This window comes from Hemiscyllium ocellatum, chromosome 6 (genome assembly GCF_020745735.1).
Source record: "Hemiscyllium ocellatum isolate sHemOce1 chromosome 6, sHemOce1.pat.X.cur, whole genome shotgun sequence".
NCBI lineage: Eukaryota > Metazoa > Chordata > Chondrichthyes > Orectolobiformes > Hemiscylliidae > Hemiscyllium > Hemiscyllium ocellatum.
In genome coordinates, this window is record NC_083406.1 from 16,279,191 (window position 1) to 16,295,274 (window position 16,084).

The 16,084-nt window shown below is 41.4% G+C and overlaps 1 protein-coding gene across 1 annotated transcript in view; it reads left to right on the forward strand.

Annotated features, from left to right (window-relative positions):
* Positions 1-16,084, forward strand: part of cdc16 (cell division cycle 16 homolog (S. cerevisiae)) — a 72,508-nt gene that overhangs the window by 25,513 nt on the left and 30,911 nt on the right. The window contains exons 7-11 of the mRNA XM_060826485.1: positions 2,421-2,515; positions 3,820-3,953; positions 4,654-4,733; positions 5,453-5,502; positions 8,773-8,846. Coding sequence (XP_060682468.1) covers positions 2,421-2,515; positions 3,820-3,953; positions 4,654-4,733; positions 5,453-5,502; positions 8,773-8,846 — 433 coding nt within the window. The remainder of the gene's footprint in view (positions 1-2,420; positions 2,516-3,819; positions 3,954-4,653; positions 4,734-5,452; positions 5,503-8,772; positions 8,847-16,084) is intronic.

Below are 16,084 nucleotides of genomic sequence, written 5' to 3' on the forward strand. Positions count from 1 at the left end.
GTGAGTGTGGCGTTGATGATCCGGTGTGTGTTCTCTATTTCTGTGTTTTTAGTGATTACAAAGGTGTCATCCACATATCTGACCCAGAGTTTGGGTTGAATTTGCGGTAAGACTGTTTGTTCTAATCTTTGCATTACCGCTTCTGCTAGGAGTCCAGAGATGGGTGAGCCCATGGGTGTGCCGTTGATTTGTTCATATATTTGGTTGTTGAATGTGAAGTGTGTTGTGAGGCACAGGTCCAGTAGTTTGAGTATGCCGTCTTTGTTGATAGGTTCAGCGTGCTGTTGTCTGTTCTGTATGTCCAGCAGGTTGGCTATTGTTACTCTGGCTAGGGTTTTGTCGGTAGAGGTGAACAGTGCCGTTACATCGAATGAGACCATGGTTTCTTCCTTGTCTATGTGTATATTTCTGATGATGTCCAAGAATTCCTGTGTTGACTGTATAGAGTGTCTGGATCTGCTGATCAGGTGTTTCAGTTTCTGCTGTAGTTCTTGAGCCAGTTTGTGTGATGGTGTCCCTGGTAGTGATACTATGGGTCTGAGTGGGATGTCTGATTTGTGCACTTTAGGTAGTCCATAGAATCTGGGGGTGTTGTTGCTTTCAGGTTTCATCCTTTGTAGATCAAACCTGGTTATCTGTCCGTTTTTTTGTAGGTTCCTCAGTGTGGTGTTTATCCTATTGGTGAGCTGTGGTGTGGGATCAAACTCCCTCTTTTGGTAGCTGTTGGTATATGCAAGTAGTTGCGCTTTTTGGATGTAGTCTGTTTTGTCCAGGATAACCGTCATTCTGCCTTTGTCTGCTGGTAGTATTATTATGTTCTTATCATTTCTTAGTGATTTTTAGTGCTTCCCTCTCCTTGGCGTTGAGGTTATGTGTTTGTCTTTTTCTTGTTATCAGAGGTACGATACTTTGTCTAACTGTTTGTTGTGTCTCTTCTGTTAGTCCATTGTTCCTGAGTGTGCATTCTAGTGCTGCTAGGAAGTCTGCTGTCTTGGCGTCCCTGTGGTTGTAATTGAGTCCCTTGGCCAGTATTATTCTTTCTGTGTCTGTGAGCTGTCTGTGGGAGAGGTTTCTAACCCAGGTGTATGTTGTGGTGTCGTCTCTGTTGTGTGTTAGTTTGGTCATTTTTTCTTTTAGTGCCGTTTTTTTTGCGGTGTGTGGTCCTGTTCTGTCCTATGGTGATGGCCTGTTCTATGGTCCGGGTCCATTCCTGATTGGTGGTTTTGAAATTAACAATTTTTGGCACGCAATTTCTTGTCTGTATGTGTGAAGTCTGTTATGAGCGTCTGTAATCATTACCTGGATCATCCTGAATCCGTTCTGTTTGGCTGTGTCCCTGGCTTGTGGGTTTTTGACTGGTGGTCTGTATCTGACACATGGTGGAAGGATTCGATTCTTTCGGCAATCATACAGGAACCGGAGTTGTTAGTATGTGGCGCTTAGGCGGTTGGCACAGGATTCCCATTTCCTGGCTTGGCTTAGCGTCTCTCGCCCATAGGTGTTCAAAGTTTGTGAGAAAATTTGTAGCTCGGGTGCTCGTTGTTGTGGTTCTGTTCGCCGAGCTGGGAATTTGTGTTGCAGACGTTTCGCCCCTTGTCTAGGTGACATCCTCAGTGCTTGGGAGCCTCCTGTGAAGCGCTTCTGTGATGTTTCCCCCGGCATTTATAGTCTCTGCTGCTTCCAGTTGTCAGTTCCAGCTGTCCGCTGCAGTGGTCGGTATATTGTCCTATAATAGTAGTGTTGACCTAAACCCACTAACATGCATCAAGAGCATTTCCAAACTGACAGCCAGACTACTGCGACCACTAGGACTCATAACAGCACACAAACCAACAGCCACTCTCAGACAACTCACCGGGATGAAGGACCCGATACCCAGCATGAGCAAAACCAATGTAGTGTACCAAATCCCATGCAAGGACTGCACAAAACACTACATAGGACAAACAGGAAGACAGCTAATGATCCGCATCCATGAACACCAACTAGCCACAAAACGACACGACCAGCTATCCTTAGTAGCCACACACTCAGATGAAAAGCAACATGAGTTCGACTGGGACAACACTACTATTATAGGACAAGCCAAACAAAGAACAGCCAGGGAATTCCTAGAGGCATGGCATTCATCCACAGATTCAATCAATAAGCACATCGACCTGGACCCAATGTACCGGCCACTGCAGCGGACAGCTGGAACTGACAACTGGAAGCGGCAGAGACAAATCACTATAAATGCCGGAGGAAACATCACAGAGTCGCTTCACAGGAGGCTCCCAAGCACTGAGGGTGTCACCTAGACAGGGGGCGAAACGTCTGCAACACAAATTCCCAGCTCGGCGAACAGAACCACAACGTTGAGGGATGTGTTAGGGCTGATTTGGTATTTGCGATAATCACATCTGAAACTTTCTCTACAGAAAAGGAACTCCTTGAGTCATTGCCATTCAATAAACAATGTACGGAAGAAGAACGTGATTTGTTGTACTTTCTATACAAAAATAAATTGAAAAAGGTAAATGCACTTTTTTTTCGTATTCGTCAGACTTTTATGGAAAAATTATATTCTTTATATGTTTGAGTTATTTTTAACTTGTAAAATAACATTTAACCTTGGCAGGTGAATTGTAGTCAAAACATTGAGGTATTAGGGCTCGGCACCCAAGGATAATGTAAGATACATTCTAAAGTTATATATTCAGTTTGTCTTTTTATATTTATATTTCTATTTTAAATTGTTGTCTCAATATCTCGGAAAGGCTTGAACGCACTTTTGATTTTGTAGTTGCACCCTTTGGCCAGTAGAGTTGCTGCTGTGCCATCTCTGGCAGGAGTGGTAATTACAGCACAACAACAACTTGGAATTCATATGACATTGAAATACATGATCAGACAAAAAGGAAAAAAACATTGAGCTGAAGATGGAGGAATTGTGGAATCCAAACGTCCGATTTAAAGAATGTTTTAAAAGAGCACGGGGAGAGGGTGAGAGTTAGGAGGGGAATTCTGGGGCACGAAGCTGAGATGGCTGAAAGTGGCAATAATGGTGAAGGGTAGAGGGGGTATGTATGAGTTGCCAGAGAAAGTGGTGGAAGTTGGGATGATTACAACATTTAAAAGGGTGGGTGTGTGAATAGAAGGGTTTAGAGGGCTAAGGGCCAAACACTGGCAAATGGGACTAGATTAATTGAGGATATTTGGTCGGCATAGTCAGGTTGAACCAAAGGGTCTGTCTCTGTGATATATAACTCTATAAATCTGTGGAAGGCCATGAATGGACTTAACTACCATTTTAAATTGGAGTGTGAGAGGGACTAAGTGTGAACGTAGGTCAACAAGCTAGGGGCGATTAGTGAGTAGTTGCTTGGTACTTGCTGCATGAGACATTTATCTTCGCTAGCCCTGGATGATGATATCCCAAAACACATCAGGTTCTCTATGTATGCTAATTGTACCTTGTTGTTCCCCTTGCAACCCCCCCCCATATTGTCTCTGTGCAGTTTTGAGAGCTTGATCAGCATTCAGTCTTCATGAGCCAGAATTTCTATTAGCTGAAGGTTGGGAAGACTAATGCTTCAGCCCCTTGCAAAGATTCTGCACCCTTTCCACTGATTCCCTTTCCCAGTGTAGCCTTGGACTGCACCAGATGAACTGCAGCCTCTGCATTCTTAATAATCAGAAGGTGTTTGCAGAAGCAGCTTCCATTCCCAACATCATTTCATATCAGTTTCCTCTCTCATACCTTGTCTTTCCCAAGCTGAGTTCTTCAAATATCATTCTTTATTTTACAATCTGCCAATTTTCCTTTTGTTCCGACAGTACAATAAACCAAGTGAGACAGTAATTCCTGAGTCAATAGATGGCCTTCAGGATAACCTGGATGTTGTAGTGTCTGTTGCAGAGAGGAATTACTACAACTGTGATTTTAAAACATGCTACAAGCTCACTTCGATGTAAGTACAGCCTGCATGTCATAAAATCAATTACAACCAATTTATCACTTTTTTTTAAGTTTAATCATTGTTGTAATGTGGGCGACGTGAAAGCCAAACCTTTCCTTGTACTTATCCAAATGTCTTTTTAATATTGTAATTGCACCCACATCCATCGTTTCCTCAAGACGTTCATTCCACATGCGAACCATTCACTGTGTAAAAAAATTTGCCCCTCGTCTTTTTTAAATTGCTCTTATCTCTCTTTAAAAATGTGCCCTCTAATCTTGAAATCCTCCATCCTAAGGAAAAGGCAACTATCATTAACCATATCTGTACCACTCAACCTCATACTCTAGGTGAAAAAAGTCTCAGCCTATCGAAGCTTTCTTTTTAACAATACTGGAGAACATCCTTTTTCTTTAAAATAGTACTTCCTCTTGAGAAAACAAGTAGGTTTTTTGATGTCTCATTTGAAAGACAGCATCTCGGACAGTGCAGCATCTCCTAAGTATTGCACTCGCGTGTTGGCTGGATTGCAACCAAACCAGAAATTTGCCATCTTCTAACCAATAAGTGAGAGAACTACCCGTTGAGCGACAGCTCACACCCCAGCTTCACTGACACAACATAATATTCATGATAATTTAAAAAGCAATTGTTTACATGCGGAGGTAATTTCAGAAGAACAGATGTAACATTTCATTATGTTTCCTGCTAGGGTGATGAATAAAGATCCTTATCATGCAGTTCTCCTTCCTGTGCACATTGGAACGTTGGTGGAATTGAACAAAGCAAATGGTAGGAATTGAATCACCTCTTTTGTTCTGACATTTGTTTCTTTTCCATAATTTGACTTGAATTGAACTCAAAATTCCTATCTAAAGATCTGACAGTTTCGTCCACACTCAGGTCTGCAACTTTAAGCCATTTACTCCTCTATGTCTCCCTTGTTCAGTCTGCTAGCCCCTCCTAGTTTTGCTCTGTTTCAGCATTTGTAAAAGAGCCTTTAGTTGCTTCAGCTCATCAGACTTGCCTCTATTTCTCCGCCTCCTTGTTGACAATTCCTGTTGAACATTGGATTTTCTTTGAAGTGACATTTGAATGTTCTGACCATATGGATTCTGACTGTGTTTCCCTGTAATTCTTCTCATTGGTTTTCATTTTTTTAAAAGAAAGTGTTTGCCTATTTGGGTGGCAGGGTGGTGCATGGTCATCCAGGTTCGATGACAGCTTAGGGTGGAGTTTGCATGTTCTCCCCGTGTGAGCATGGGTTTCCACTGGGTGCTTCAGTTTTCCCCAACAGTCCAGAGATGTACCAGCTGGGTAGATCGATCATAATAAATTGCCCTGTGTTAGCCATGGTAAATGCAATGTTACAGAGATAGGTAGGTCTGGGTGGGATGCACTTTGGGGAGTCAGTGTGGATTCAATGAGCTGAGTGGCCTCTTTCCACACTTTAGGGATTTAATGTTTCAATGCTTAATCTTTTGATTTCCAGTTTTCTACTTGACTTTCAGAATTGTTCTACCTTGCACACAAGTTGGTGGATTTATATCCCAATAATCCAGTAAGTAATTGGAATTATTACCAATCATTGTTTTATTTCTTTCTACTTTACGAGTTTTCATCTCCCATGAAGCTACTGACTCACTGCTAGAAAATAGTTTTCAAAGGCCGTGTGCAAGATGACCATTTGTATCTTCGTACTACCAAATGCATTACATGGGAGCTGAAAACTGGATTCATTGTTCTATGCTATGTTAAGCTATGTTGTGTGCAGCCCTCCAGTCACAAAGACTTTATGATACATTGCAATACTCAGGCCATGCTACAAAACTTTGACCTTGTTATCTGATTTTTGCAAGTTTTAATTCTGACTGTAGAGCCACAGGCCAGTAATTAAGAGAGGCGATACTCCAGTACTCCAGCGGAACTATTAAGCACCATTAGGAAAGTAGTATGGGGCTAAAGGCAGATAAATCCCCTGGCCCTGAAGGCTTGCATCCTGGGATCCCAAAAGAGGAAGCTAACAAGATAGTGAATGCCTTAGTTGTGATTTTCCAAAAATTGTTCAATTCTGATGAAGTGCCAGAGGATTGGAAAACTGCTAATGTGGCACCCTTATTCAACAAGGGAGAGAGGTAAAAAGTGGATAACTGTAGGCTGATTGGCTTAACACCTATTGGAATCAATGATTAAGGAAGTAATAGCAGAACATTTTAGAAAATCATAATGTAATCAAGCAGAGTCAGCATGGCTTCATGAAAGGGAAATCATGTCAAACTAATTTCTTAGAGTTTTTTGAGGAAGTCTCAAACAGAGTGGATAGAGGGGAAGCAGTGGATGTGCTGTATTTTGACTTCCAGAAGATGATCAATAACCTATCTCACAAAAAGACATGTGATATGTTTAGAGGCCATGGTGCTGGAGGTAGTATATTGGCATGGATAGCAAACTAGCTAATAGGCAGGAAACTGCAAGTGGGTATCAGGAGTTCTTTTTTAAGGTATGACAATATTATGGACTTAAGAGGTGTATTCTGTCCTTTTCTATGAAGAAAGGTCACATGCAGTCTGTTCTAAGCCAAAAAACAGCTTGCGAGGCCTTGTTTTAAAAAAAAAGTTTAGAACAATAGAAACAGCCTGAATAGGCAGGGACAAACTCCCACAGAACCTGGATTTTGATTTTAGCTTTCTGCAGTGGCTGGAGTCTTGAAGCTGGATGTGGAAGCTCTTATTCCCCTCTTTGTTATAGCTAAAAGCTGGCATTCTCTTCTTGCTGCTAGAATTGCATGTGAGACAATCTATTTTACTGAATTTGCTTTTGCCAAGGGTGCGTTTGTGGGGTGTTACTGTATTGGAACAGTTAATTAGTAGTTAATATATATTATTTTGTTGAGCATTTCAATAGAGTTAGAATCAAGCCAATTCTTTTATTATTTTTATTTTGTATTTTAACTGTAGTGTAAAAATAGTGTGTTTTGCTTAAAGTTGAGTCGCTTGACCCATCAAATTGCATCTGGAATGCGCCACCTTACACTTATCTTTGGAATACGTAAACATGAGGATCTAGGCGCTCTCAACATAGTTTGAGGGGATTTGGTCTATTCCATGACACAGGTTGGCAACCCATGACCAGTGGTGTTCCAAAGGCATCAATTCTGGGACAGCACTTGTCTACTATATATGTCAGTGACTTGGAGGAAGAAAGCCAATGTATTGTATCCGAATTCGCAAACAACATGAAAGTAGGTGGAAAGGCCGGTTGTGAGAAGGATACAAGGTGCCTACAGAGAGATGCTAGTAGGTTAAGTAAGTGGGCAAGGAGGTGGCAAATTGAGTGTAATGTGGGTAAATGCAACGTTGTTCATTTTGCAAAAGAAAATAAAATATTACTTTAAATAGTGAAAAACCAGCAAATTGCTACACACAGACTTGGGGGGTATTTGTGCATGAAACGCAGAAAGCTAGCACACAGGTGAAGCATATAATCAAAAATGCTAATGAAGGCGGTTGGAGTATAAGAGTACAGGTAGGGAAGACTTACTGCAACTGTACAAGGCGCTGGTGAGACTGCATCTGGAGTGCTGTGACCAGTTTGTTTCCCCTTATTTAAGGAAAGATTGTGTGGAGTTTGCACGTTCTCCCCGTGTCTGCGTGGGTTTCCTCCGGGTGCTCCGGTTTCCTCCCACAGTCACAAAGATGTGCGGGTCAGGTGAATTGGCCATGCTAAATTGCCCGTAGTGTTAGGTAAGGGGTAAATGTAGGGGTATGGGTGGGTTGCGCTTCGGCGGGTCGGTGTGGACTTGTTGGGCCGAAGGGCCTGTTTCCACACTGTAAGTAATCTAATCTAATATCATTTCATTGGAGGCAGTTCAGAGAATGTTCACTAGTTTGATCTTTGATATGGAGGGATTTTCTTATGAGCAAAAGGTAAACAGATGGCAACTCTACTCACTGGATATTAGAAGGAATGGTGGTCTCATTGAAACATGTAGGATTTTTAATGGGCTTGAGAGGATGTAACCCGTCACAGGAAAGTTTAGGACCAGTGGGCATAGTCTCAAAATAAAGGGCTGCCAATGAAAACTGAAATGAGGAGAAGTTTGTTCTGTCCAGTGGGTTGATAGTCTTTAGAGCTCTTTGTCACAGAGAACGCAGGGTCCTTGTATATATTTAAAGCTGAGATAGATTCTTGATCAGCAGGGAAATCAAGGGTTATGAGGAAAGGGCAGGAAAGTGGATGGGAGGATTGTCAAGTCATGATCCTATTGAATGGCGTAGCAGGTTCAAGGGGCCAAACTACCTCTCCTTGTTCCTATTTCTTAGAGTAATATTGAGGTCATTTGAGCTCTTTTTGTTTTTATCCAAACTTTAGTGGAATCACATAGCATGCTTTTTCAGTTACATAGTAAGAGAAATCATCATTGATATTCCTCAAGATCCTGACAGTAGAGCCAGCTCCTATCCATGTGACCTGTGTGATATTAATGACCAGCACCACGTGCTCGGAATCAGCACAGCTATGTTTTAACAGCACTATACAAATGCATTTCTCCTCGAACTTACAGCTAAGTAACACAGCTTTCAGCAAAACTGAGCCATGCTGATGTTTACTCTGTACAAACCTCTTCCCACTTTATTTCGTCTCACCTTGTCAATATAATCCATTCCTTTCTCTATTATGTGTTTATCCTGCTTCCCTTTAAATATATCTGTGCTGTATGCTTCAACCTCTCCCTGTGATAGCAATTTCCACATGCTCACCATTGTACTGTACTTTGTGTATAAGTTGTTGAAATAAAGATACCTCATTGATGGTTGTGATTTATTCTCAGGTGTCTTGGTTTGCTGTGGGCTGTTATTACCTTATGGTTGGTCACAAGAATGAGCATGCTAGGCGTTATCTCAGGTGAGAACATTACCAGTGTGTTACCTGGAGGATTAGATAGCTTACTGTGATGTTGGTGCTTTGCAAAAATCTATTTCTCCTACTTTTTATTCTTGTTTTCAATGTTGTTAAAAAATATCTGCATGAAATCAGAAAATACTTCAGACAAATAATATGGACTAGGCCAGACCATTCAAAACATTCTTAAGCAGGCAACCCAGACCATAACGTTGCTATTTGTTTTGGTAAGTTTACAGTGAAAATTCCCGGAATAAGTTAGCAAGGTTGACGCATAAGTTTTAAAACGGACAGAAATTTATTCACAAAATTACACAATGAAAACAAAGAACAGAATAAAGAACTTCTACAGAACACAGTCTATCCAAACTAGACTTAATTTCGCTATTCTGAATATTCATAACAGTTCCGATAAGCAAATTCCCTTAAAACACAATAAAGAAAATTGGAACAGATGCTTACAGGTTGAAGTGAGAAAGAGAGAGAGCATGTTTTCACATAGCTCACTGTTGAATTCCTAACTAGTTCTAGACTGAACTGCTCAGCTAGAGAGCTGACCCACTCCCCTTTTCATTATACAGGTCACTTCTAAAACATGACCACTTTGGCCTGAAGTCTCATCTGTTTACATATAAACAAAAAGGCCTCTTGATACCCTTTAATTCCTGTACCAGACCAGTCTAATTGGCACTGGGAGATGTTTACAAACCCTCTGGAAGGAAAAAGCAAGGACACAGTACCTTTGAGAAAAGGATCAGCTTTTAGAAAACAAAGGACCAACTTTATGACACCTTCCCCCCACCCCCCTTAAAAAAAGGAACCATCAGTACCAAAAGATGGCTTCATTTTTAAAACTTTTCAAAACCCCAGTTAGTCTAACACATATATAGTCTGTACTGACTATAGACATATAAACATGCATAACCGCATGCAAATTCAGGCTGCGGCACACCCACCACCGAACACCTCCGTATCTCATTTGAATCTCAGCAATCACGTTTCTGCGACCTGCCAAGTGCCCAACTGTCAAACTGAACGGCTGCAACAACAAGCTCCATCTAAACAGTCTGACATTTCTGTCCTTAAAAATTTCCACAAATGTCAATGGGTTATGACCAGTGTATACGATTGTCTCAGATGCATTGCTGGTAATATAAACACTGAAATGTTATAATGCCAACATCAAGCTTAAAGTCTCTATCTCCACCGTTGAATATTTCTGTTGATGAATGTTCAACTTCCTGGAAAAATACCCGATGGATCTTTTATTCTCTCTTCTTCCTCCTGCAGGAGCACCGCACTGACACCCACATCACTGGCATTGATAGCTACCTAGAAAGGCTTTGTGTAATCCAGAGTGGCTAATTCTGGGGCCGTCATTAACACAGTGTTTAGGCTGTCAAATGCCTTTTGACAGTCCACTGTCCACTGAAACTTCTTGCCCTTTTTTAACAATTTGATACGTGGAGCAGCCATGCTGCTCAAGTTCGGCACAAACTTTCAGTAAAAGCTACTCGGTCCCAGGAACCATAGTACTGCTTTTTTGTTGACAGTGTGGAAAATTCCCCAATTACTTTTCGTTTTTGCATCTCATGGGGCCACTTGTTGATGTCCAGTAATATGGCCCAGGAGGGTGACTTGGGCTTTGGCAAATTCACTTTTAGCTAAGCTTACAACCAAGCCTGCTTTCCGAAGTCGATCGAACAAGTCCAATAAATGCTATAACTGTTCCTTCCTTGAATGACTAAAAATTACCAGGTCATCAGTATTCACCATTAAGTTGAGTAAACCGGCAATGACCTTATTAGTCAGTCTCTGAAAAGTGACTAGAGTATTTTTCATACCAAATGGCATGATTTTGAATTGATATAGTCCATTTGGCGTTATGAAAGCCAAAATGACGTTTTCTCTCTCTGACAGAGGTGCGTGCCAGTAGCTTCTGAGCAAATCCAGCTTAGAAATGTAAGTTGTTTGTCCCATTTTTTTTTGACACAGTCCTCCAACTGTGGAACTGCATACGCATCAGTCTTTGTAATGGCATTGACTTTGCGATAGTCCACACACAACCATAAGGTACCACCTGGCTTTAGCACCGTATCTATGGGTGAGCTTCAGTCACTGTCACTCACTTCGAACTTGGAGCATGCGCTCTATCTCCTTCTGAACCTATGCCAACTTTAGAGGATTATGCCTATAAGGATGTTGCTTAATAGGAACAGCATCTCCTATCTCGACATCATGCATGATTAGGATAGTATTTCCCAGTTTATTTCCAGATATTTCCCCATGTGATAGTAATAATGCTTTTGGGTCAGTTTGATTTTCTTGTGGAAAGTAACTCAATAATTTATCCCAATTTTTGACAACTTCCTCATTGTCCAATTTGATTTGAGGAATGATCAATTCAGAATCCTCTGAACTTTGCTCTTCCCTCTGTGCTGTAATCAGTAACACCTTCTCCTCTTGCTTTCCTTCCCTATCAAAATACCTTTTGACCATAGTCACATGACACACTCTGTGAAATTTCTTCCTGTCTGGAGTTCTTATCAAGTAGTTCATCTCACTGAATTTCCTCTCTATTTGATAAGGTTCACTAAACCTTACTTTTAAAGGCTCACCTGTCACTGGAAGTAACACCAATACCTTATCCTCAAATGCATAAGTGCGAATTTGTGATTTCTTATACAATGAACAGGAAGTGTATGCTGTGATACTTTTAAATGATGTCTAGCCAACCATCTAGCTCTACTTAATTGCTCTCTAAACTTTGACACATAGTCCAAATGGGTGGTCTCTGAATTTTGACTTATTAATTTCTCCTTAATCAATTTTAATGGTCTTCTTACTTCATGCCCAAAAATTAATTCAAATGGATGGAAGTTAGTTGATTCATTCAGTGCATCTCTGATCACCAGAAGTACAAACAGAACTTCATTATCCCAATCATCTGGATAATCCTGACCATAAGCCTCAACATGGTCTTTAGTGTTTGATGCCATCTCTCTAGCACACTCTGCGATTCCAAGTGTACGCAGTAGATTTGAATTGCTTTATTCCCAAGTTATCCATAACCACCTCGAATAGTTTGGATGTGAAGTTTTATCCTTGATCTGATTTTATCTCTGTGGGTAGTTGGTATCTAGTAAAACATTTAAGTAATTCTTCTACAACCCTTTTAGCTGTGATGTTGCATAATGGGATTGCCTCTAGAAATCTAGTCAACGCATCCATTATTGTTAATAAATACTTATTCCACTAATAAAAATATCTTTTAAAAAAATAAATAAATACTTATTCCCACTTTTTCTTTGAGTTAGGGGACTTAGGCAATTAATTAGGACTCCAGTGAATGGTTCCTCAATTGCTGGAATATGTATTAAAGGTGCAGGTTTTATTACTGCCTGTAGTTTTCCAATTAGCTGACACGTGTGACATGTCTGGCAAAATTCAACTACGTCCTTGTGTGGTCCAGGCCAATAAAAATGTCTTTGTATTTTAGCCTGTGTTTTCTTCAAGGAGAAAGTGAGGTCTGCAGATACTGGAGTATCAGAGCTGAAAATGTGTTGCTGGAAAAGCCCAGCAGGTTAGGCAGCATCCAAGGAACAGGAAAATTGACGGTTCGGGCATAAGCCTGATGAAAGGCTTATGCCCGAAACATCGAATTTCCTGTTCCTTGGATGCTGCCTGACCTGCTGCGCTTTTCCAGCAACGCATTTTCAGTTTTTCTTCACGCCTAAATGACCTCGAAGTGGTAGCTCATGCACCACCTCCTTTCTATACTCTACTGGCAAAAACAATTTGATAAATCTCTGCCCATTTCTCATCTGCTTGAACGTGTGATGGTCTCCATTCCTCATTAAGGCATCACTTGTTAATTAATAACATAGGGATGCATTCACTCTCCTCTGTAAATGCCTTTTGATCCAACTGTTTTAACTCCTCATCTTTCTGCTGTAACTCGATAAGCGTTGCAGAGCTAAAGATACTTAAATGTTTATGTATTTGCTTCTTCTCTGTGCCACTTTTCTGATCAAAAAAAGTCTCGGTTAAAGCTTCCTTATCTGTGCGTCTGGTCTTTCCTGCTTCAGCTTGTACCTCTGATCTTGTGACCACACAATCTGGGAAAATTCCTGAATAAGGATCCTTCATGTCTTCAGTTGCCTGCATCTCTACTGGCTTCTCAACTAAAGTAGGCAGCACGCCTGCCAGTGAATCAGCTATATCATTTTCAAGGACAGTTTGTATTCCTGGAGCTGAGAGATTCTCCAGTACTCCTACCACAAATTCTCCACTCTTCTCTGGACTCTCTAGCCTCACTTTACATAATGGAGCGCTATTTATCTCACCGTGAATTCCTGTTACCAGTGCCTTTTCTGGCAATAATCCCTCATGAGTACATATCTCCTCACCCTTCAGCATAACAGACTGAGAGGATCCTATCCCTTAATATTGTAACCTCTTTACCTGCTACTCCTGGCCTATGTGAATAAACTTTACCCTTGCATGTATACTTTTTAAGCAGATCTGGCACTTCCTCCTTAATCAACCTATGATCATCTTGTACACTCAGAGGCAGTTGTCTAACTTCCCTTGTGCTTTTTGTTACTAGTCCAACAAAACTTCCAGGCTTGTCCCATTTTCCTACATCTGGCTTTCTCCTAGCCCACCAACACTGTGATTTAGTGTGGCCCACTTTATTACAATGAAAACACCTTCTTTGTCTCCCTCAAGGGTTTCTTTTTTACCCTTTGATAAATTATCCTTACGATCCTCACTGAGATATACCTTTCCCTTTCCACGTGAGGATTTCTCCTTGCCCCAGTTTCTATCCCTCATGGACTGAAATTGATTCTGGAAGCCAAACCATGTTTTATGAACCAGCTCATAATCATCAACCTCTTCAGCTGCTAACCTTGTTGTTTAAACTCTCTGCACTTCCACGTGAAGTGGGCGGCACGGTGGCACAGTGGTTAGCACTGCTGCCTCACAGCACCAGAGACCGTAGTTCAGTTCCCGCCTCAGGCGACTCTCTGTGTGGAGTTTGCACATTCTCCCGTGTCTGTGTGGGTTTCCTCCGGGTGCTCCGGTTTCCTCCCACAGTCCAAAAATGTGCAGGTTAAGTGAATTGGCCACGATAAATTGCCCATAGTGTTAGGTGAAGGGGTAAAGGTAGGAGAATGGATCTGGGTGGGTCACGCTTCGGTGGGTCGGTGTGGACTTGTTGGGCCGAAGGGCCTGTTTCCACACTGTAAGTAATCTAATCTAATCTAATGAGTTCACATTACTTCAGGCAGTGAATTTTTGAGTTCCTCCAAAACAAGTTCCTCTCTAAGGGCATCGTAGGTTTGCTTGATTTTTAAAGCTCTTAGAGTAAAAAATGAGGTCTGCAGATGCTGGAGATCACAGCTGAAAATGTGTTGCTGGTCAAAGCACAGCAGGTCAGGCAGCATCTCAGGAATAGAGAATTCGACGTTTCGAGCATAAGCCCTTCATCAGGAACTGATTCCTGATGAAGGGCTTATGCTTGAAACGTCGAATTCTCTATTCCTGAGATGCTGCCTGACCTGCTGTGCTTTGACCAGCAACACATTTTCAGCTTTTAAAGCTCTTATCCATATGTCGAAATTACTCTGTTTGATCCTTCCAAATTCAGTGTAGGTTTGACCTGGGTCCCTTCTTCGATGTCTGAAACATTGTCTTTAGGCTTCTGGTCCAAGTTTGTATGCACCTAAAATAGCTTTTTGCATCTCCCCGGATAACCTTCTCTGATAATGATGTGAATACCTCACTAGCCTTACCTACAAGTTTTGTTTGGATCAACAAATCCACACCCAAGTGTCACTGGCCACTGCATTTGTTTAGCCGCCTTTTCAAATGAGATGAAAAGGTCTTCCACGTCCTTCTCATCAAATTTGGGCAATGCTTGAACACACTTAAACAGTTTCTCATTAGGCTTCTGACTAGCAGGGACTTGCTCCTCTTCACTCAGCCTAACCTCCAGCCTTTTAAACTGAGTTTCCTTTTTACGTGTCAATTTTTGAAGTTCAAAAGTTCCCTCTTTTTCTTTCTCTGCTCTTTTTCCCCCCCTCTCTTCTGTGGCTCTCTTTTTCTGTCTGTTCATCTGCTTTTTTTCCCCCACTCTTCTGCTTTTAATTGTAACTGAAACTGTTTCATTTCTGCTGCCCTTTCCTTATCTCTTGTCTCTAACTCAAGCTGCTTCATTTGCAATTGAATTCTTGCCATCTCTATAGATTCTGATGGTCTCTCCAGCAAGTTTAAATGCTGCACTACTGCTGTAATTATCTCCCCTTTCCTCACAGAAGCAGGCAGTTCCAATTCCAGCTTCTCTGCTAATTCCTGCAGCTTGGTCTTATTCACCCTTTGCCAAACCTCCAAAGTCACAGCATCAACATCCAAAAAACATTTGGCGACTGAAAGAGCCATTATTATCCCAAGCTTTGTCTACTCAACCAAACCAACACCCGAAATAAAGACACTAGCACCTACCACTCACTGTTTAAAATTCCGCAAAGAGCCCTCAGTCTGTTATGGACTAGGCCAGACCACTCAAAACATTCTTAAGCAGACAACCCAGACCATATCTTTGTGATTTGTTTCAGTAAGTGTACAGTGAAAGTTACCTGGAGTAAGTTAGCGAGGTTGACAACTAGGTTTTAAAACAGACAGAAATTTATTCACAAAATTATACAATGAAACACAAAGAAAACAGAATAAAGAACATCTGCAGAACTCAGTCTATCCAAACTAGACATAATTATGTTGTTCCGAATAGACGCAACAGTCCCAGTAAGCAAACCCCCTTAAAACAGTAAACAAAAAAGGAACAGATGCTTACAGGTTGAAATTACAAGGGCAGAGAGAGAGACCCCTGAACAACTCAGGTAGAGAGCTGAGCGCTCCCCTTTCATTATACAGGTCACTTCTAAAACATGACCACTTTAGCCTGAAGTCTCATCTGTTTACATGTAAACAAAAAGACTTCTCAACAAAAAGAGGTGAACCTACTATCACCAAGTTTGCTGGTAACATAAATGTTAGTAATAAAAATGACGCAGTCTACAAAGGGATTTAGATAGGTTGAATGAGTGGAGCGTGGTGCTGGAAAAGCACAGCAGGTCATGCAGTATTCGAGGAGCAGGATATTGCCTGAAACGTTGTTTCTTCTGCTCCTCAGATGCTGCCTGACCTGCTGTGCTTTTCCAGCATCACACTCCACTCAC